The sequence below is a fragment of the Melopsittacus undulatus genome, chromosome 4, assembly GCF_012275295.1.
Source record: "Melopsittacus undulatus isolate bMelUnd1 chromosome 4, bMelUnd1.mat.Z, whole genome shotgun sequence".
Classification (NCBI taxonomy): Eukaryota; Metazoa; Chordata; class Aves; order Psittaciformes; family Psittaculidae; genus Melopsittacus; species Melopsittacus undulatus.
The window spans coordinates 109,940,451-109,962,036 of NC_047530.1; the positions used below are offsets into that span (position 1 = coordinate 109,940,451).

Sequence of the window (21,586 nt, forward strand, 5' to 3'; positions counted from 1 at the left end):
TTCTCTCTATCTCATTCTGCTTGGGGTTTTCAAGGTCAGCTCCTGTAGCTGATGCATCGAGTTCTTCCACTCATCTGTTCAGCTCATGGCAAGGCTTGACAAACTTTGCAGGCAGCCACCGTGGACCTGTAGGTAGTAGGACAGAAATATACCCCTTCCTCCGGGTTATCAGTTCTTGAGAAGTAGACAGGTTAAAGTGACTCCTTAAAGCAGAAGCATTCTAATGCAAAGGGGATGTGAAGCAGCTGTAGAAGTCAACTGTACAGTGTTAACAGTCAAGTTTGCCATAGCATTACTTTTTTTTTTTTTTTTTTTTTTTGATCAGACATGCATATTGTCTGGGAAACAAGCTTGAAGCAATATACATCAAAACTGCAGTCATTAATAACAGCTAGAGTGAGTTAATTATTTAGCATGCATAAAATTCTTACCCAATAGTTGTAAAAACTATTGCATGAACCCAACAACAAAACAAAACACTGTCTGCCCTCATCACACACACACACACACACACGCTTGGGATCCCACAAGCACACTTCACCCAACTACAATATTTGAAACACAAAATCCATACAATCATTACTCCCTCTACACAGTCCCACATAGAGAGCATAGCACAAGGACCTTGTGAAGAGTATCAGGAAATCAGCTCCAAGAAGCATCATCGCAGTGCAAGGTGGCAGGCTCAACCTTAGCGGGCGTCCCCGCAGAGGCTCTGCCTCCCTCACATTGCATGAGGCTTGGGCTTTTATATTGACCAAAAAGCACACTCATTCCAACACAGGTGGCCAGCCTATGTTGGAAGAAGTGGTCAGCCATATCTATAAAGGTCTCCAAAGGTCACTGGAAACATGGATATACTTATATTCAAAAGGGTAACCTAACCCATAATCGTAATTTATATTTTAAACACTCATGAGAGACCCACAGTTCACAAGACCCATGTATTGGATAAATTACAGAATCACAGAATCCCAAGGGTTGGAAAGAACCTTGAAAAATTCAGTCCAACCCCCTGCAAGAGCAGGGTAACCCAGAGTACGTCACACACAGGAACTTGTCTAGGTGGACCTTGAATATCTCCAACATAGGAGACTCCACAACCCCCCTGGGCAACCTGTTCCAGTGCTCTGTCACTCTCACAGTAAAGAAGTTCAGAGTTCGTCCAGTTAACTCATTCAGCTGTTGACAAGGGGGATATCCTGGTTCTCCTTTGGTGCTGCTGGCTCTTTCCAGGGCTTCACCCACCGAGCTGGCACCCACCGCAGGCCGGAGTCCGTAATTACACACATGTATCCTCGACCACTTAATTTTACTTCCACAGGACCCTTCCAAACACCAGTTTCCATGTCCTTGTATTGGACCAGGATACCCTGAGTCTTATTCATATAACCTGACCCTAATGCCTGGCCATGTATTACAGCAGGAGGGTCATTAAAGTCTCCTGTTAGTCGCAAGAAATTCATAACATATACAGCTTTCTGTATTCTTGGTACCGGCGTAAGCCCTTCTTCCCCCTTTTTTTGTTTTTCCAATAACTGTTTCAGTGTTTGATGTGTTCATTCAATGATAGCTTGTCCTCGGGCATCTGTCAAGGACAGGCCGAACTGTCGAACCAACATGTTTGCCGATTGGTGGAAGAAGGCATGAGATGTCCGGGCTTGTTGAAAAATATCTACTGGTGGCCCTGCCCATGCTGGAGCAACTAATTTATCGCAAAGGCTTCCGGAAAGGCCTGAGTGGCCAACTCTGATTGTAATAGTCCAAGTAGGTGGTCCTTATTTAAATCCTGCGTTGCAATCAGAATATCATCCATATAGTGGTAAATTAAACAGTGCTGTAAGTATTGATGAATTGGCTGTAAAGCTGACAAATAGTAGGAGAATGTTTCATACCTTGAGGCAGCACAACCCATTCATATCTTTTTACTGGTTCTCCTTTGTTAATTGCTGGGACAGAGAAAGCAAATTTTTCCCGATCACTCAGATGCAGGGGAATTGTGAAAAAGCAGTCTTTTAAATCAATTATCATTAAATCCCATCCTTCGGGTATCATAGTGGGACTAGGTAAACCAGCTTGCAAGGCACCCATGTCTTGCATGATGGCATTTATAGCCCGCAAGTCATGTAACAATCGCCATTTTCCGCTTTTCTTGGGGATGGTAAATATAGGAGTATTCCATGGGCTGGTGGAAGGCACAATATGGCCTGCTTCTAATTGTTCAGCGACCAATTCATGAAGATGGGACAGCTTTTCTTTTGTCAGCGGCCATTGATCAACCCATACAGGTGTTTCAGTAAGCCATCATAATTTATAGGTTGGCCGTCCATCAATGGCCACCATTAAACATTTTTTGTAGTCAATCTCATTCCCATTTGACTAAGAGCATCCCGTCCGAGCAATGCAATTGGAGAGTGCACGACATATGGTCTGATGCGTGTATGACTGCCATCAGATAGAAAAACATCCACCAATTCTGTACTAATTTTTGTCGATTGCATTCCTCCGATTCCAATAACTCCTGTGGCAACGGCTTGTAGGGGCCAAGCTTTTGGCCACTGACGATATGGTATGATAGTAACATCAGCCCCCGTGTCGATTAGCATAGGCAGTTTAATTATTTGATTATTATGGCCCCGTATAGAGACCTGGTCCTCGGGTTTGTGCTTTGCAATATCCAATGCAAACAAAATGTGTGGGATTCCTGTGGAACCCCATGCCTGATTTCCTCTGATTTTTTGCCCCATCTGGGGAACTTTTGCTTCAAATGGGACTAATTGAGCTATTTTAGAATCCTTGGGGATGTGTACTGGGGGTGCATGTGTCTGCACCATGATCCCAATGTTTCCAGTATAATCAGCATCAACTACGCCTGGTAATACAAAGACTCCTGTCCTGGATGTTGATGAGCGTCCTAATAGCAAAGCACATAACCCATGACCAAGGGGCCCACTTAATGTAGATGGAATGCAATGGACAGAAGTATCAGTAATGGTAAAATCTATTGCTGTTGCCACGTCCACTCCGGCACTCCCTGCTGTGGCGGAGGGGATGCAGTCCAGACACCCTGATTTTGTGTCATCGCGTGGGGTGGTGTTGCGCTCACCACCAAGTTTCCCAACAGGGTTCCATCTTTCTTAAACCTAGAATGACATGCTGCTGCTGTGTGACCACGTCTGTCACATCTGACACAAACGCTTGAGCTGCTGCCCTGGGGGGGGCGATGTTTCTTTGCAGTGCATTGTTTTTTAACATGTCCCAGCTGTCCACAATTATAACATTTTACACCCTTCATGCCCCCTCGATCATCCTGACCTTGTTGTAGAAGAGGTCTGAGAGCAGCGGCAAAGGCATGTGCCATATATTCTGCCTTTTCCTCTGTTGTGCCCACCTTAGAGCATGCATCCATCATTTCTTGTAATCCAGCAGATTTTGGCAAAGCCTGTAAAATACGCTTACAAATCGGGTTAGCATTTTCCATAGCTAAGGACATAAGCACAGACTCTTTAGCATTAGATGCCAAATCAATATTTTTTCCAATAGCATCTGTTAATCTATCGATAAATTGCATGTAAGGCTCAGTAGCTCCCTGTTTTACCGATGTATAAGAGGGATTAGGTTTTCCTGCCTCTGGTACAGCTTTTAAGGCAGCTAATGCCAATTGCTGTGCTTGCCGTAAAACCTCAACCCTCATATGAGCCTGTACTGCATCAGGATGAAATTGGCCCCTCCCTAGTAACATGTCAGATGTGATACCATGTAAAGGGTCAGTGGGATTGCGAGCTAAGTTGTCATCAGCAGCTCTTGCAGCTAACTCTTCAAACCCACTCTTAAAGTGTAAGACCTGAGAGGGGGTTAATAAAATTGCAGCTATTCGATAACAATCACTAGGAGTTAACAGCATACTAGAAAATAAGGCAGTCAGCATCTGTTGAGTATATGAGGAAGACAACCCATATTGAGCAATTGCTCCTTTTAGTGCTTTCATAGCCTTCCAATCCATAGGAGTCCAGAGAGGTTGCCCTTGGGCATTCACAATAACTGGAAATGCAGAAGGGACATCAATCGGTAAAATAGTGCCATCTATAATCGCATCTTGAATAAGACCACGCCATCTCAGGGCACTGGGAGCAGCTTGCTGAGAGAGTGCCGGAGTTGGTGGTAGCGGCACCTGAAAAGGGTTAACTTCTGTGGATTGCTCGAGAGCTTGCTCCTTATCTTTAGGCCCCAGCTCCTCCAGGCGGTCTCGTAAATCTTGTAGCTTTTGATCTAACAGCTTTAACCAGCGATGCCATTCCTGGCTAATTTGCGGCTCCGACGGGAGCGATGCAAGTGCTGGTGTCAAAGGCGAAGGGGGGTGTTGTAAAGTGGGAGTTTTATTATACTCCTCAAAAGGTTCTCTCTCCCTGTCCGTAGGGGGTGGGGGGTGGGGGTGGTGGGCCAGGGGAGAGATATTGTCTGCCTCTGGGGCAGTAGCATCACGAAAAGGATTAACCATAGGTGGTCGTGGTCGCACACCCTCCCTCTCCCAAGCCCCCTCATCGCATATTACGGGGTAGGAGGGGGGCACTGGGTCCTCAAACATCCGTACTTTCTGACGCACGGGCTTTCTAGCTGGAGCCGCCTCACCCGAAACCAACACTCCGGCTGCTACCTTATTTGCACTGCGCAGTGTCTTCCGGGCTCACAAGGCTCTGATCCGAGGATTCCCTCCTCCGAGGCTTCTGCCTCCCGATCTTGGTCCAGCCAGATCGATTCCAGCCGATTTCTTCACGGCCCAGCGATTCACACCCTCCTCCGTTTCAATGTGAACTTATAGAGGGTCCCTGTTCGGGCGCCATTTGCCGCGGAATGGACTCAGTCAGAGATCAATGTGATCAGACAAAAAGCCATTTATTACAAAGCATTAACTCCTTATATACTACTGCTTATACACACCTACAGCAATTTGGCATATCATGATTGGATACTTGTCTTGAAGACCCTTAGTGACTAACATATAATTGGTTAAGCACAGGTGTGAGAACTTGACCTCGAACGCTTGCCAACAGTCCACAGTTCTCATAACTCAGTGAATTACAGCTTCTTCTTATCTTGCTTGTTTAGGCTTCCTCGGGCCTCCCATGGCCTTGCTGTATCCCTCGGAGTTATTCAGAGCTCATATACCAAATATTCATTTTCCTGTGAGAACACTGTCTCCACAGAGTTGTAGCTAAATCACGGGATGGTGCTTGAATACTGGTAGAAATCCTTACTGCTCTTCTTATCTGACACCTCTCTACTATTATAGAATCATAGAATGGTTTGTGTTGGAAGGGGCTGTAAAGCTCACTCAGTTTCACCCCCCTGCCATGGGCAGGGACACCTTCCACTAGAGCAGCTTGCTCAAAGCTCCATCCAACCTGGCCTTGAACACTGCCAGGGATGGAACATTTTCAGTTTCCTTGGGCAGCCTGTTCTTGTGCCTCACCACTCTCACTGTAAAGCATTTCTTCCTTATATCCAGCCTAAATCTTCCCTGTTTAAATGTGATCCCAAGATGCACTGTTATAATAAAAACATCGTTCTGTTGACTTGCACTGGAATAAGACCTGGGCTTCCTTCACTAACAGATAAGGAAGTACTTCATCTAGTAGCAGAAGGATTGAGTGCATTATCAAATCAAATCCAAATTAAAATGAGGTTTGAATAATTCAAAAATCAACACTTAAATCTGTGTCTTTTTTGATGTTCTTCAGTAGAAAGTTAGGAGGAATCTTCCAAAAGCAGCCAGATTAGAGAGGCAGCACTTTAGCACATGGGCTTTGAGGGGATGGTGGTGGTGTTTAGTTACAACTGCAGCTTCACGGATGTGCTGTGCCGTGGTCCTTTTGCAACTGGCATGTGCAGTAGATCCTGCATTATTTGTTCTTTGTTGGGATTTGCTGGGATTAATACAGGGCAAAAATTAGAGTTACAATTGAAAGGAAAATAATGGTATATAAAGTAATGAGATTGTTCCAAAGCTTAATTAGATGGAGTAGATTGAATACATTACAGTCATGTCTGGAGGCAACGTAATTAAATTGTAGGCATAATCCTCCCTGTGTTGGAACTGATTTTATCTTGGTGAGGCAAGGAGATGGCACTTCCTGCTATGTTGAGTTACTAATTCTTCTAGGAAGAGTTAGGAATCTCAGACTTCATAATCACAAAACAAACCAGGGTATAAGTCTATCTATCAAACTGTTGATACTCTGAATACATGGATAACTTCAGTTTCAATCTCAGTGTATGCTACAAGTCAGTAATTGAGTCATAGATCTAAAATACATGTATCTGCAGTGATGTAGTGTGTGTGCTAAATTCATCTCATTTATAAAGTATCTTAATGAAGTTGTTTCCAAATGTATGCACTGACAAATGCACAGATGTACTGTGCCTGAAATGCATCTCTGCATCGGCTGGATGACTTCTTAGATAGAAATATATAATGACTCTTAGATAGAAAGAGAGATATTGTGTAATGCATGGATGTTTGTATACCTACACACATTGTATATATTCCTTAATCTCCTCAATTTTCTTTTGTGTTTTCTCTTAGAATTCCAACTTTATTTTTCACATTTGGCTACCTTCCTTCTCCATTACACTATTGTAGGGCCGATCTGACTTTATAGAATCATAGAATAGTTAGGGTTGGAAAGGACCTTAAGATCATCCAGTTCCAACCCCCGTGCCATGGGCAGGGACACCTCACACTAAACCATATCACCCAAGGCTTCATCCATATAGTGCAGATACATCCCAGCGGCATCCAATTTTTGCCTTCTTTTCTTAATTTAGTATCCACAAATAATCTCTCATGACATCCTGGTGCCCATGTTTCATTTCTCTTGGGTTACCAAACATTTAGCTAAATATTAGGGTTTTTTCAAGAGTGAACACTCAGTACCTTAAATTCAGTAAAAGACCTTTCTGACTGCCTCTTGTGGTTTGTTTTACATAATCCTGATACTTTATTGTCAGCCTGTAGGAAGATTAAACTTGGTTATTTTGCATTCAACGCTGAACTCCCTCCTTAAAAATTGCTCTGGGTGGGGGAAGTAGGACGTGTTCTGAGTAGTCTTTACCATTGCTGGGACTTTGAGGAGATATAAATATCCGCCACAGTCTGCTCCAAAGACAAGCTCATTTGTCTGGGCATTAGCTGACACTTTCATTGCATACATTGAAGGTTTTCAGGTGGAATCTAATGTTTATTTTGACAATGGAGATGAGGGTACTGAAGAATAATATGTTTACTGCTCAGCACCATGAATATGTAGTGACCTACTTCTACTGTACCGTTTGGTTTTCTTTTTAAAGCTTGTCAAGCCAACTCCTATTGCAAATTTAAGAAGCATCACTTTTAGAAATGCACTGGCTACTAAATTAGCATCTTAGAAGTAGAGCAGTGAGCAGGGGTTTGGAGATTGTCCTTCAGTTGTGTTCCTACATTTCACTGTGCCATAAGAAGAACAGTGTTTGCCTTGTGTTTAAGAACATGTTTTGCTTGACCTGCAGGATAAAATACAGGCCAGTTGCAGGTTTGGAACAACAGAATCCCAGATGGATTTGGGTTGGGAGGGACCTTAAAGCTCCTCCAGCTCCAACCCCTGCCACAGGCAGGGACCCCTTCCACTGGAGCAGCTGCTCCAAGCCCCTGTGTCCAACCTGGCCTTGAGCACTGCCAGGGATGGGGCAGCCACAGCTTCTCTGGGCACCCTGTGCCAGCGCCTCAGCACCCTCACAGGGAAGAGCTTCTCCTGATATCTAATCTAAATCTCCCCTGTTTCAGTCTGAAAGCAGGTCTCAGGTACACCACCACAGTGTTGTCACTTTAAAAATCTCTATACTTTTTCTAATAAACTGAATTTTTAATGATCTCTTGATTATCACAAGGTATTTTAAAGACAAGTGATTTTATCCAAAGCAATTCCTTGTGTTTCTGCATATGCTAATTTACTTGATTAATTTGGAGAACATCTACATATAATTCTGTACACTTACCCACGATGAGATCACACTGCTGCTTAAGTAACTGCTACAAGTTTCACTTTCCAGACAGACTCGGAGTTGTGCCTAATTGGGATGGCAAATGTACAAAGGTGCCACAGAAGAAGTGTGTAATTATGTCATTTGCTCTTGATCTTTCAGAGTCTTCCTGCGAGCAATTAATCAGTATGCAGATATGCTGAACAAGAAATTTCTTGATCAAACCAACTTTGAGTTACAGGTAAGGACAAAAGCAAACACGGGGGTCTTGGGGACTAATGTTCATGTTGGACTAAGTTTCTACCCTCTACCCTAAGTGGAGGTGTATGTACATGTCGCTGTGAACCCCAGGTTGACCTGTTAGCCTGGTAAAGTCATTTCAGGCTTGACAGGTGCATACGATCCACTTGTGTGTTGTGTCCTATAAGAGCATCATAGAGAGATAGAAGAGCATCAAGTCTTACCCAGAGCATCATGGAAAACTTCTCCTTTCCTTCAGGAACAGCAAAAAAAGGGTGTTCTCCCCGTTTACCACATGCTTTAGGAGAATTAAAGCCTCAAACATGGAGCCTGAGACACAGCATATGAGTGAGAATTTAGGTCACTTGCTCAGGATCCTTTATTTGTGTCTCTCATATTATACATTCCCATTTAATTTTCCTTGAATCATCCAAGTGCAATCGATGAGGATTTGTAGATGGGAAATGTTTCATGGAAATGTAAACACGCCGAGGAGATGTACTAAGAATACATCAAGAAGCACCGTCTCGGTGGTGTCTGCTCCTTTCTCCTTGACATATTTATGTGCATAATTGAGGTAGTTTAAAGTTGGTTTTGTAGGTGTGCAGAACGTTGCAGAGAATTAATGGTGTCTGTTCTTGTCGTTTTGGGGGCTTTCAGCTTTGGAACAACTACTTCCACCTGGCTGTTGCTTTTCTCACCCAAGAGTCTTTACAACTGGAGAATTTCTCAAGTGCTAAAAGAGCAAAAATACTTAACAAGTAAGTCCTATTCGTCATCTAAATCATGGACAAGAACTTGAGCTCTATTAACATAACTTTAGCTTAATTTCTTAGCTAAACCCATTCAAATTGAGATGCAATCATGGCATAATGAAAGGTTGGTTTTAAAACCATGAATCAAGTATTGCATGAGCATTTCTACCCTTGAATCAAGATCTAAATTACATGATTCATTACTGATGAAGACAGTATTTTATACCGCAGGATGCTCATAAAGTCAAGACTTTTCAGGAGTATTAACATATTATCAAAGTGAATTTCTAAATCACTTTAGCTGTGTGCTTATTCTAATCTCATTTTACGTGGGCTCTTTAGTGCTTAATCCCTAACGGCCTTTTAGAGGGAATTTTTGTAACTACAGACAGTTTCCCTGTGATATCCCTCAAGAATGGGTTTGTGGAGCTGCAGACTTGTATGCTTCCCTGGCTAAAAGGGATTACATTGCCTCCCTCCAACAGGGAGCTTGAACTACCCAATTCCTATTCAGAGCCCACAGCAAATGAAAGCTGTCAAGAGAAAAAGGACTGGAAATAAGAGTGGAGCCTGACTATTTTAATGTATGCGTTTTCCTACATGTCATTGGGGTTTCAATAGTGGAGCTTATGATTAACCAACTAAACACTGAGCACTGAAAAAAGCCCATTACGTGTTTTCAAACACAGATGTTCTGTGTCCTAATATTTGTAAGAGTGCCTGCAAAAGCACTTTCTTCCCAGAGCCATAGAATCATGGAATCCCAGACTGGTTTGGGTTGGAAAGGACCTTAAAGCTCATCCAGTTCCTACTCCCTGTGATGGGCTGGGGCATCTTCCACTAGAGCAGGCTGCTCCAAGCCCCATCCAACCTGCCTTTGAACACAAGTCAATCAGGTTATGGCAATCAATGCACAAAAATGGGAAGTTTCTAAGCTGTGATTCCCTGAATATATATATATATATGAATATATATATGCAATGAATATCTATATGAATATATATATAAGCAATTAAAAATATATATGTATATATGTTCAGGGAATCACAGCTTAAAAACTATATATATATATATTTATCAGACTCCTTATAGAATTATAGAATGGTTTGAGTTGGAAGGGACCTTCAAAGGTCATCCAGTCCAACCTGCTGCAATGAGTAGGGACATCTTCAATTAGATCAGGTTGGCCAGAGTCATATATATAGAGAAAAAAGATGCATTTTGATTAACATCATCTTCCAAGTTCAAGGCTTTTTGTATTTGATGATGATGAGATCACAGTGATAACAAGATGACTTTATCACTGCTGAAGTGACATGTGATTGTTTAAGCTTTTTCCTTTAACTGTGTGGGTTTCAGGCTTTGTCCAGAAAAGATACAGCTCTATGCCCCATCCTGGTTTTTTGGCAGCTAAGTTTTGCCCTTCAAACTTCTCCAAGCCATTGTGAGTTTTGAGGTGCTGCCTTTGGAAGTTGTGCTTTACCTGAGCGTTGAAACAGAATTTTTAAGCACTATGTGATTTAATTCATGTACCAAGGACTCATGGGGCTTCCTTGATGAAAAGGGAATATTTACAAGTCCAGTGAAAAAGTGATGTCAAGCAGAGCTCAGGTTTCTGCACTTCTGTTATACATACCATAGAATCATGGAACCTTAGGATGGTTTGTGTTGGAAGGGACCTTAAAGCTCCTCCAGCTCCAACCCCTGCCACGGGCAGGGACCCCTTCCACTGGAGCAGCTGCTCCAAGCCCCTGTGTCCAACCTGGCCTTGAACACTGCCAGGGATGGGGCAGCCACAGCTTCTCTGGGCACCCTGTGCCAGCGCCTCAGCACCCTCACAGGGAACAGCTTCTGCCTCAGAGCTCAGCTCAGTCTCCCCTGTTCTGGCAGGTTCAAGCCATTCCCCTTGGCCTGTCCCTTCAAGCCCTTGTCCCAAGCCCCTCTCCAGGTTTCTTGAAGGCCACCCTTAGGTACCAGAGTCATAAATAACATTATAGCTTTGAGTTTGCAAAAGGAAATTGAGGTCATTTTGTTTTTCATTAGATTTAGAATCTATGAAAGAAAATGGTTTTGTGCAAGATTTGGCCAATAATGCAAGTTCTCTGTGGTAATTCAGTGAGTAAAGGATACTTGCAAGAAGCACATCAATCAGTTACCAAGCAGAGGGATCATCTGTGGCTGCTGTTGTTCCGTTGTTGGTTTGCGCCTACAGTAGCGTTGTAGCTCAGATCAGGCTCCTGACCCGAACATAAAACCAACACCTGAGCCTTAAATTACTGTTACATACATCTGTGGACAGATATTGCCTCTTTGTGAGGACAGGAACCTTAGACAGAAATTTTCTCCTAATGACCTTTCTATTAAACCAAGCATTATATCTTGCTGAAGAGATGCAAGAAATCAACAGACCCTTCTCACTGCTAACACAAGTAAATAGATGAAGTCATTTGACGTGGTTACTTAATGAAGTTTGCTAAATGGTAAAACTCAGTTTACAAGTTGTTATTTTCAGATTAATTGTGTTTTGGCGACAGAAATCAGGACCATAAATTCTTCAAGATGCAATAAATGTATGGGCTGGAGTGCTAACTTTTATTGCTTTGATTTTATAACCATTACCAGTTCTGTGCCAAAGGGCTGTAATGAATCAGTTAATTCAATATCACACTCACCCATCTTTTTAAGGGTATATTTCAATTAATATATTGAATATTTAATAATTAAAATATAATTATTGTCATTTGTAGGTTTTGCTAAACATTGCATTTAAGCATTAGTTAATTTTTAATGATGCAGAAGAATCTCCTAGATCTGTTTTAATGAGAGGGTATTTCACTATTAGCCCCCAGATATCCCACAGGTTGCCAGAGATTGCCATTTTGATCATCTTGTTATTTAGCATACAAATATTCTGTGCAGCAAATACATTCTTGGAGCTCATTATGGTTCTGATCCTGTCGTTAATGAAGGCAATAGGATGTTTTCCATTCATTAAGCTTTCCTGGTATTAATGTAGAGAGGGAGTGGGATATAAAAACAACATTGATGGGATCGCTGTGGCATTGGTGCCCCACATTGGTTTGGGTTGGAAGGGACCTTCATCATTGTCATCATCATAGAAAGGTTTGGGTTGAAAGGGACCTTAAAGCTCATCCAGTTCCAACCCCTTCCACTGGAGCAGCTGCTCCAAGCCCCTGTGTCCAACCTGGCCTTGAGCACTGCCAGGGATGGGGCAGCCACAGCTTCTCTGGGCACCCTGTGCCAGGGCCTCAGCACATTTTGATCTGGGACACAAAATCCCATTGGAAAGTCAAATCTTTCTGCATATTTTGGCCATGTAGGTACAAGACATCACAAGATGTTCCTTGTTGTCTTTTCTAGGACAGTGCTATGCTAAGAGGGTGTATAAAAATAAAACATAGCTTTAGGCCATGCAGTTCTCTGTTGTACTTCCTCCAGCCATTACCACTTGAAAATAGAAGATGCTCCCAATTAATGTCAGTAACCACCCATGTGTCCCAAAGGATGGTTAGGTGACCTGAAAAGATGGCAAAGAGGGGTTTTGTATGGGTGAAGGTTTGGGTGTGTTCTGCCTCTGGTAACTGCTGTTGGAGAAATTGAGATCTGGGGTCTTATGAATGAGAAAATCATAAGCCAAAGAGCAGAAGCTGATTCATTCTATCTCATCCCTTTGTAACAGGGAATCTATGGTGTCTACAGGCACGTAGCTGAGCTGGTGGGGGAATGCGGATCGTCTTATTTGAGTTGAATTTGCAGAACCTCTTCTGTCATTTCAAATATCTTTGCTGATCAGATTTTGAAACTTGAATGTTTCTGCTTATTGGTAATAGATTTTGTTTCTCCTTTTCATGGTGGTTTTATTTTCCTTTGTAAGGTACGGCGATATGAGAAGGCAGATTGGGTTTGAAATCAGGGACATGTGGTACAATCTGGGTAAGTAACCTGAGCACCTATGGCTTAATGCTTTCACTCAGTGTTTGTATAAACAAGTTAGAGACAAAGTGAACTTGTTTTCCCTCAAAATGACAGTAGATTTCCAGAAGGCACTTAAAAAGCAGGTGATTGTAAGAATAAAGGCACCTCTACACACTTATTTCACCATCTGGAAAGATACATAACTGTAGTCAATGTATCAGTATCTTCTGGGTTTTTGTGGTATTCAGCCTCATGCTGAATAAAAGGAAATGGTTATGGTGATACCTGTTGATTTTTCCTGCTTAAAAATAGATATACACTCTAATATGATTCTATGATTCTATATGTATACACATAGATATGAACACACATATCCCTGTGGATAGGTGCTGGAACTGGGACTGTAGCAAAAGGAACGTACCCAAGGGTTATCAATAACTTAACATGGAAATTCTGCCAGGGGTTATTGGTAACTTAGCCTGGGATTTCTGCTTAGGTTCTGATGTTTGGTTGCATCATTGTGACAGAGGCTGATCGGTAAGAAATGGGAACTTGGCCATTCTGGAGTTCGTAGGTGAATCAGGACTATTGGACTCTATCGTGTCCGTGCTGTTCTGTGGGTATAAATGAGCTATATGGGGATTGAATTTCATGAGAAACGGGGTATTTGCAATGACCTGAGTGTACTCATCTGCCAGATTGCATTTCCCCAAGCTTAACAGCAGAGACACTTGAGCTCTTCTGAGTTTTATCAAAAGTTCAGAAATAAATGCATTTGGCACTTCACTTCCATCTCATCCTGAACTGTCGCGGCTGAAACTGGAAAGATATTCAGCATATATAAGAGAAAGGAATGCAGAGGTTCATAGGAGTTTCTTATCGTGGAGTTTGCATCTGCTCTGCTGGAATGATGAGAAAAGGCTTCTGAGAGCAGCCAAGTTCACTTTTTATTAGAGGCATCTTTGGTGAATTAAGTGTCTGGAGAGCAGATTAAAGCGTAGTACAGCTGATATGTGACTTGACAGACAGATAATAAAATCAGGATCATGCCTGATGCTGTGTCATCCAGCTCGGGATTCAGCCTCTCTGTTAGTAATTAGCTTACTCCTTCCCTGTTCCACGATGCTTACATTCTTCTGTTACCTTTATATTTCCTTGAGCATCTTTGGATCCTTAAGTTTTTCCCAGAATTTACTGGCCTGAAAGTGGAGAAGTTTGCATATATAGTTATCCATCTGGCTGCTCTTACTGAGGCTATTTTATTCAGGCTAGGGGCTGTGGAGCTCATTGTGCTTCTTACTACTGCTGACCCTTGGACAGGTTGTTTGGTTGGTTCAGGTTTTCACTATCAAGAGGAAGCTGATAATAGTTTCCTCTGGAGTTTTGGGAGTTGATTGGCACAAGGAGGAGTGTTTCCTTCAGTGTTTCTTTCTGTGCTGTCATGAAAGCCTTTGAATGTGAATGGAGGTTTTATACACTGAGATTACGCAGGTAGGTGACTCCATGACCTCCTGTAGCGCCAATATCTGTGATTCAGTAAGTGGTCGGGATCATTAATGCTGAAATCTCACATGTTGGAAGGCAGAAAATTGCTATGCTGCCCAACAAAAGCTGCAGGAGAAAGGTAAACCAGAGGCAGGACCCCAATCCAAGGCAGCCTTTGTACTTCTTATAATGAGCAGCTTGCTCTTTCTCATCTTCTTTTACTACACATAGCCCATGCTGCTTTGTGTTTAACTGCTGGCTCCTCACCAGTCTCATGTGTGTCACAGCATCAATTACAAAGGAATTGTGCCTTGCCACTGCAGGGGAATGGATTGGGGAGTGCTTGACACTTTTATCTTAGAAGTTGCACTGCATTAATCGAATTATGAATGTCTATCTTCAGAAACAAAATCAGAAGTGAAAAGCTCTAATTCTTGAACATACTCGAGCATCTCGTCTTTATGCCTGTGCCATTGTGCATAAGATATGGTGAAGCCAAGCAACGCCGACTTTTGATTTATGTATTAAAGGCTATGGATAAGCCTCAAAAATTAATATTTAGTCTCATCTTTTTTTTGTTCATAAATACCATGATTAATGTATAATGCCTGCTGAGTTAAAGCTCCCCAGCCGGGAACACCACAGTCCTCCAGCTAAAGTGCACAGTTAGGAATGTAATTTCTTGTCTGGAATTCAATAGTAGAATTCATATTCTACAACTGTTTTCTTGTCTCTGTGTTTCTGATGCAGTAGTGGCTGTAATATCAATACCTTCCTGCCTTTATTAGGAGGAAAACAAGAGCATGGGCAGTGGGGAGCTGCACTAGGTAACAGTGCACACACACTTTAGGTACCTGTGATTTAGGAATATGATTCTTGTTTTAAACACTGAACCACATACTCCAGATCCAGCCTGATGGGTTTTCTGTTTAAATCCTAGTTGGAGCTGTCCCTGCTTGGTTTGGTTGTGAAGGGTTTAGATTTGAGTGCTATGAGGCAGCAGCAGCAGGGTTGGCTCTGGGGAGCCTTGTCCCAGCCCCTGCTCTGGTGCCTTTCTGAAAGCACTACAAGGTTTTTCTTCTCTTAGATGCACCAAGCCCAGTGTATATCAGTCTTTATAGGCTTTTTCCTTCCATATCACAACCTGAACTTTACAATAATGTGTTCTCTTGAGTCACTGCTTTGTTAGAGCTGCTGCTCCATAGACCTTGGTGAGACACTGACTATCAGAGAAGCATAAAGCAAGCCATGGCCTCTGTCTTGAAAATGTAGGAACTCGCTCTTTAAAAGCGTTCTGTGATGCAATTTAGCATATACAAACCACAGTTTGACACTGGGTCGTGTGTATCAGGTTTCAGTGGTGAATGGCTTCAGCAGTTATATGTTAAAGAAATTGCAATGACATTTAAGATAATATCCTTGTGCTAAAGTTGGTCAGGGAAAGGCAGCTCAGAAAACGTTGCCTTTATTGTTGATATCTGAACCAGCTACAGGGGGATGGAAAGGGGAAAGTCATAGAACTATGGAATGGTTTGTGTTGAAGGGACCCTAACCCTAACCCTAACCCTAATCATGCATGCTCAGAGCTGACCCAAGCGAGAGGCGAGGTTTGAAGGCAAATTATTCAGGGGGTTTTGGAGCCCATGTTTAAATCAGAAGGACCTGGGAAATGGAAATCACGCGATAGGCACTAAAGCAAGCACCTTGGTTTGGTTTGCATAATGAGGTCTGTTCTGGTTGTGCTCCCACAGACTGCTCACACATCTCATGGAGGGCAGAAACAGCAGCAAGGGGAAGGCTTTGTGCATTCAAAAGGCTCCTTGTTTTGCCTGTGGTTCTTAAAGCAGCTTCACTGTTTGGTTTTCAGCACAGACTCCTCTGTTTCCCCCCCCCCCATTTTCTTGTCAGATTTCGGATCTCTGCGTGGGAGTTCCCACAATCCCAGGGAAAACAAAACCAAGGGGAATTCATTGTTGGGTTGTTTGTCAGGGAGTGCTGCCTGTGACAGGCAGCTGGATGGATGCTCTGGTATGCCAGAGGAAGGCCTTTGCCATCCCTGGTTTGCTCTCATGCTTTCTTTTGTGTCACAACATCACCCTGCATCACATCATCACAGCAAACCTGTGTGTGTGCATCATCACGTTGTAGCATGGCAGGGAGGATGTGATGATGCACACAGATGATGCACACAGATGCAGGGCTCTCTCCTGTACCACTCAGTCAACAGACAGAGCCTTTCTCCAGGTTACTCCTCATGTATGGTTGATGTAGAAAACCAATGGAGATGGCTTAACTTGCCAGTCTGTGCTGCCTTGTCTACCCATGGTCACTGCCTTCCCCAGCACCATGCCTGCTCTGGGCAGTGCTGCAGGGCGAGTGCTTTGCATCCCAAGCAGCCAGGTCATTCCCGTGGTTTTCCCTGCAGCTAAGCTGTGTAAATCCAATGGGAGCCACCCACAAACCCTCTCTGACAACATGAAGGGCTCAGTGGGTTTCAAAGAGCCGACAAGGGATTATTTTGCTGTACATTGTACCAGTGATTTTAATACTTCCTGCTCATAACTCACATGTTCCTATTCCCCCCCAGTCATTCTGAATTTCATATGCAGAGGAGCTCTCTGTCCTCTTTGATTTAAAAGCTCTGTTGTTGATTACTTGCAATGCAGCTCCACTAATAAATACAAGCGGCTGCTGAACAAGAAGACTGAGTGCATGCAGTATTGGTTCATGGGCAGTGCGGTGGCTCCTGCCGACTGGATCCTGCAAGATCAGGAGTAAATTCATTGCTGGAGGTGCTGGTGGACACCTCAGAGCTGAGCTCTGTGGCTCTCGGTGCCTTTGTCTTTGGATCAGCTCCTAGAATGATATGATTCCAACCTGGTTTGTGTTGGAAGGGACCTTAAAGCTCCTCCAGCTCCAACCCCTGCCACAGGCAGGGACCCCTTCCACTGGAGCAGCTGCTCCAAGCCCCTGTGTCCAACCTGGCCTTGAGCACTGCCAGGGATGGGGCAGCCACAGCTTCTCTGGGCACCCTGTGCCAGCGCCTCAGCACCCTCACAGGGAACAGCTTCTGCCTCAGAGCTCAGCTCAGTCTCCCCTGTTCTGACAGGTTCAAGCCATTCCCCTTGGCCTGTCCCTACAGGCCCTTGTCCCAAGCCCCTCTCCAGCTTTCCTGCAGCCCCTTTAGGCACTGGAGCTGCTCTCAGGTCTCCCCTTCAGGAGCCTTCTCTTGTCCAGGCTGCCCCAGCCCAGCTCTCTCAGCCTGGCTCCAGAGCAGAGCTGCTCCAGCCCTCGCAGCAGCTCCATGGCCTCCTCTGGCCTCGCTCCAACAGCTCCAGGTCCCTCTTGTGCTGCTGCCCCAGAGCTGGATCAGGGCTGCAGGGGGGTCTCACAGAGCACAGCAGAGGGGCAGGATCCCCTCCCTGAGCTGCTGCTCACGCTCTGGGGGTGCAGCCCAGCACAGGGGGGGGTTCTGGGGTCAAGCTCACACTGAAGCTGGGGCATGGGGAGCTTCTCATCAACCAACACCCCCCAAATACTCTCCTCAGGGCTGCTTCATCCAGTCTGTGCCCATCCTGTGCTGGGGATTGCCCCGACCAGATGCAGGGCCTGCCAGTCCTTGTGAGTGCAGGTCTCCTGTGCCTCCCTTTTTGCACAAGTTTTTATGCCCCAGAGAAAAGGAAATGGGATCAAAGCTTTAAAAAGAATCTTTTGGGACATCACTGTTTTTCTCATCTCAAACTCAAAAGATATTATTGACTTTACTGAGGGAATCCCTGTGCTTGAAGCAATGGAAAAACCCACCGTGGCACACAGAGAACTTTGCGACATGAAATCTGTGCCTGGTGAACAAGTTTTGTCACCATTATTTGTCTCTGAAATACTGACTCTGACACTTTTCAGGCTATAAGACAAGAAAACTGTCACCTAGGAGGCCGAATGCAATGACACTTGTAAAAGAGACAGGGAGAAGCTGTATACCTCTCACTTGATATTCCCCCCCAACAGCCAGCATTGCAGCATCATGCAAAGCAGCACTTTTAGTTGAGTATTAATTTGCCCTAATAGGATTGCTAATGCTAATAGGATCCTGAAGTTTGCCAAATCAGGTAACTCAAATTATTTCTTCTATAAAAAGTCGCGTGTTTTGTTAGGAAAGGATTTGTCTTGATTACATTTGTTGAGATTTATGTTAGTTGTGGTCAGAAGTGAGACTACTAATTAGACTTGCACGCTTGCCGCCACACTGGTGGTGTGCAGTGGAATATAAATGAGTTCAAGTCTGTTGCTGGCCTATACCACTGGTAAGAATCATAGAATCATAGGATAGTTAGGGTTGGAAAGCACCTCAAGATCATCCAGTTCCAACCCCCCTGCCATGGGCAGGGACACCTCACACTAAACCATGGCACCCAAGGCTTCATCCAACCTGGCCTTGAACACTGCCAGGGATGGAGCATTCACAACCTCCCTGGGCAACCCATTCCAGTGCCTCAGCACCCTCACAGTAAAGAATTTCTTCCTTAGATCCAATCTAAACCTCCCCTGTTTCAGTCTGAACCCATTACCCCTTGTCCTGTCACTACAGTCCCTAATGAAGAGTCCCTCCCCAGCATCCCTGTAGGCCCCCTTCAGACACTGGAAGCTGCTCTGAGGTCTCCACGCAGCCTTCTCTTCTCCAGCCTGAACAGCCCCAACTTTCTCAGCCTGTCTCCATACAGGAGCTGCTCCAGCCCCTGATCATCCTCGTGGCCTCCTCTGGACTTGTTCCAACAGTTCCATGTCCTTTTTATGTTGAGGACACCAGAACTGCACACAATGCTCCAAGTGAGGTCTCACAAGAGCAGAGCAGAGGGGCAGGATCACCTCCTTTGACCTGCTGGTCACGCTCCTTTTGATGCAACCCAGGATACGGTTGGTTTCTGGGCTGTAAGCACACACTGAAGCAGGATCATGTTCATTGTCTCATCGACCAACACCCCCAAGTCCTTCTCCACAGGGCTGCTCTGAATCTCTTCTCTGCCCAACCTGTAGCTGTGCCTGGGATTGCTCCGACCCAGGTGTAGGACCTTGCACTTAAGAAGCCTGTTCTGAACCACAGCAGTGGATGCATGGACCGATTGTACATGTCCATTAATTCTGTTCGTGAGAATCATCATCAGTTATGTGATGAGGTTCAAATGGACCCCAGCCTCTTGCTGAGAGGGGGATGCAGGTGTAATTTCTAACCTTCTGCCATCAAGTCTTTTGCCCGTATAGACGAGGCCTTCAGTGATGTGGTTTAGTGATGGCCTTGGTAGTGCTGCGGGAATGGTTGGACTTGATGATCTTGAAGGTCTTTTCCAGCTGAGTTGATTCCATGACTTTCCAGTGCTGTGCTGCACTGCTCTACACCAGCATCTTTGCGTGGAGTTATTTAACAGATAACTTGCAGAACATATAATCTGCATCCTGTCCCTTTAGCTAATAATATGAACAGTAACTGGATGTTTTTAACCAGCATTCCTTAGATGCCATTTTCCTGCTAAGGTTTGATCTCTGTTCCATGCATGGAGAGTGTAGCAGGGAGGATCAGGCGAGCTGCAGGTTTCTCTTGGGAAGATAAATGTGATATCAGGTTTGCTGTCAAGGAAAAAGGATGTATTGTTGGCTTGGTAAGATGTAGCTTCATGTCTTGAGGCTGTGTAAGTATGCACCCGTGGTGACGCTTTGATGGACTGACACAGAGAACATTTTGTATGCTGCCGAAGATACAGCAGTCTAAATAAGTTAATACAAGTGATGCCTTTTAGCCTTCTCTGCCAACCACAACTTGTATTTAATAAAACCCCTTGAAGCTTAATATATTTGTGCAAATATGGGTTCTTTGTGGAAAATCTGGCTGTTCCAGCTTGGCTATGGATCCAACTGCTCATGTTAATGTGGGTTTATACATACGACAATCTTCGCCTCTTATTGCATAAATAATAACATGTGTTTCAGTAGTTAGATCTTGAAAAATACTTTCTAATGCTATGAACCCTTACTGATACAGCTTTTATAACTGTTATCTTCTATCCAGATGGCTGTTTATTAACTTGAAAATGCATCTTTTCTCTTAAAGGTCAGCATAAAATCAAGTTCATCCCAGAAATGGTGGGACCTATCTTAGAAATGACACTCATCCCTGAAACCGAACTCCGGAAAGCTACAATCCCAATCTTCTTTGACATGATGCAGTGTGAGTTCCATTCTACAAGGAGCTTCCAGATGGTAAGCAGCAACCTGCAGATACCTGAAGTTTGTAAGAGAGATTCACTTGTTCTTTGACAAAACGTAATTTGTTATTTGATGTAATTGTGGATTTGCTTATTTTGTGTAACTCTTGAGTGACTATAGAGTTTCCATTTGTTGGTCTTAAATTCTTCTGGAAGGAAGTGTTTGTGTGAAGGAGATGAAACCTTTTGGTATGATACAAAAGGAGAGCAAAACGGATGTCTGAAATTGTCCCTGTGACTCTGCTTCAGAGTTAAATTGGACATAAAGGAAGCCTGATAACGTGGCAAAAGAAATTATAACCTGTAAGAGTGTCTCAGCTCTGGTATCTTGTCACTTTGATGCTCTTTATGCTACACAGGCATTGCGAAGGCTAACGTACATAGCATTTTGATTCTGTTTCATTTTAGCATGCTGAGGGAAGGCCTTGAATAAGCACACACAATCTTACCCTGATAGCATCAATTCTGAGAGGCAAGTGGGGTAAAAGAATCTTCCCTGACATCATTCATTTGACCTTTTTTCCTTAGGAGCTTTGCCTTATGGATTGAGTAGAAGAGTGGTTAGGCCAGGTAGTGTAATGCTATAAGCCATGTAGATCCTTTACAGTGTGGAATGTCAGTTCATTATATCACCTTGCTAATATTACAATCAGGTTTGACATGTGTTGTTTATTTTATTCCCTTTCTATTGGCAGTTTTCTTTCTTGGATGAAAAATGTTCTCCTTTTCCATACTTTTTTCTGTGACCCATTATTCTTAATAAATCTGTAGCCAGAGTAAATGAATATCTGCATGGAGAGACTTAAGCAAGGGAAATGGCATCAGCTTTATTACTTTGATTTGGTTTGTGCTGGATGGTGTCTGGAAAGGTTGTGAACTGTGTTTTGGATCCATCCA

At 43.7% G+C, this 21,586-nt stretch overlaps 1 protein-coding gene across 2 annotated transcripts in view; it reads left to right on the forward strand.

Annotated features, from left to right (window-relative positions):
• The window catches only part of DOCK1 (dedicator of cytokinesis 1), a 367,459-nt gene that overhangs the window by 211,367 nt on the left and 134,506 nt on the right, over positions 1 to 21,586 (forward strand). For both annotated transcript variants that reach the window (XM_034061789.1, XM_034061790.1), the window contains exons 30-33: positions 8,179 to 8,257; positions 8,917 to 9,017; positions 12,907 to 12,965; positions 20,536 to 20,684. In XM_034061789.1, coding sequence (XP_033917680.1) covers positions 8,179 to 8,257; positions 8,917 to 9,017; positions 12,907 to 12,965; positions 20,536 to 20,684 — 388 coding nt within the window. The remainder of the gene's footprint in view (positions 1 to 8,178; positions 8,258 to 8,916; positions 9,018 to 12,906; positions 12,966 to 20,535; positions 20,685 to 21,586) is intronic.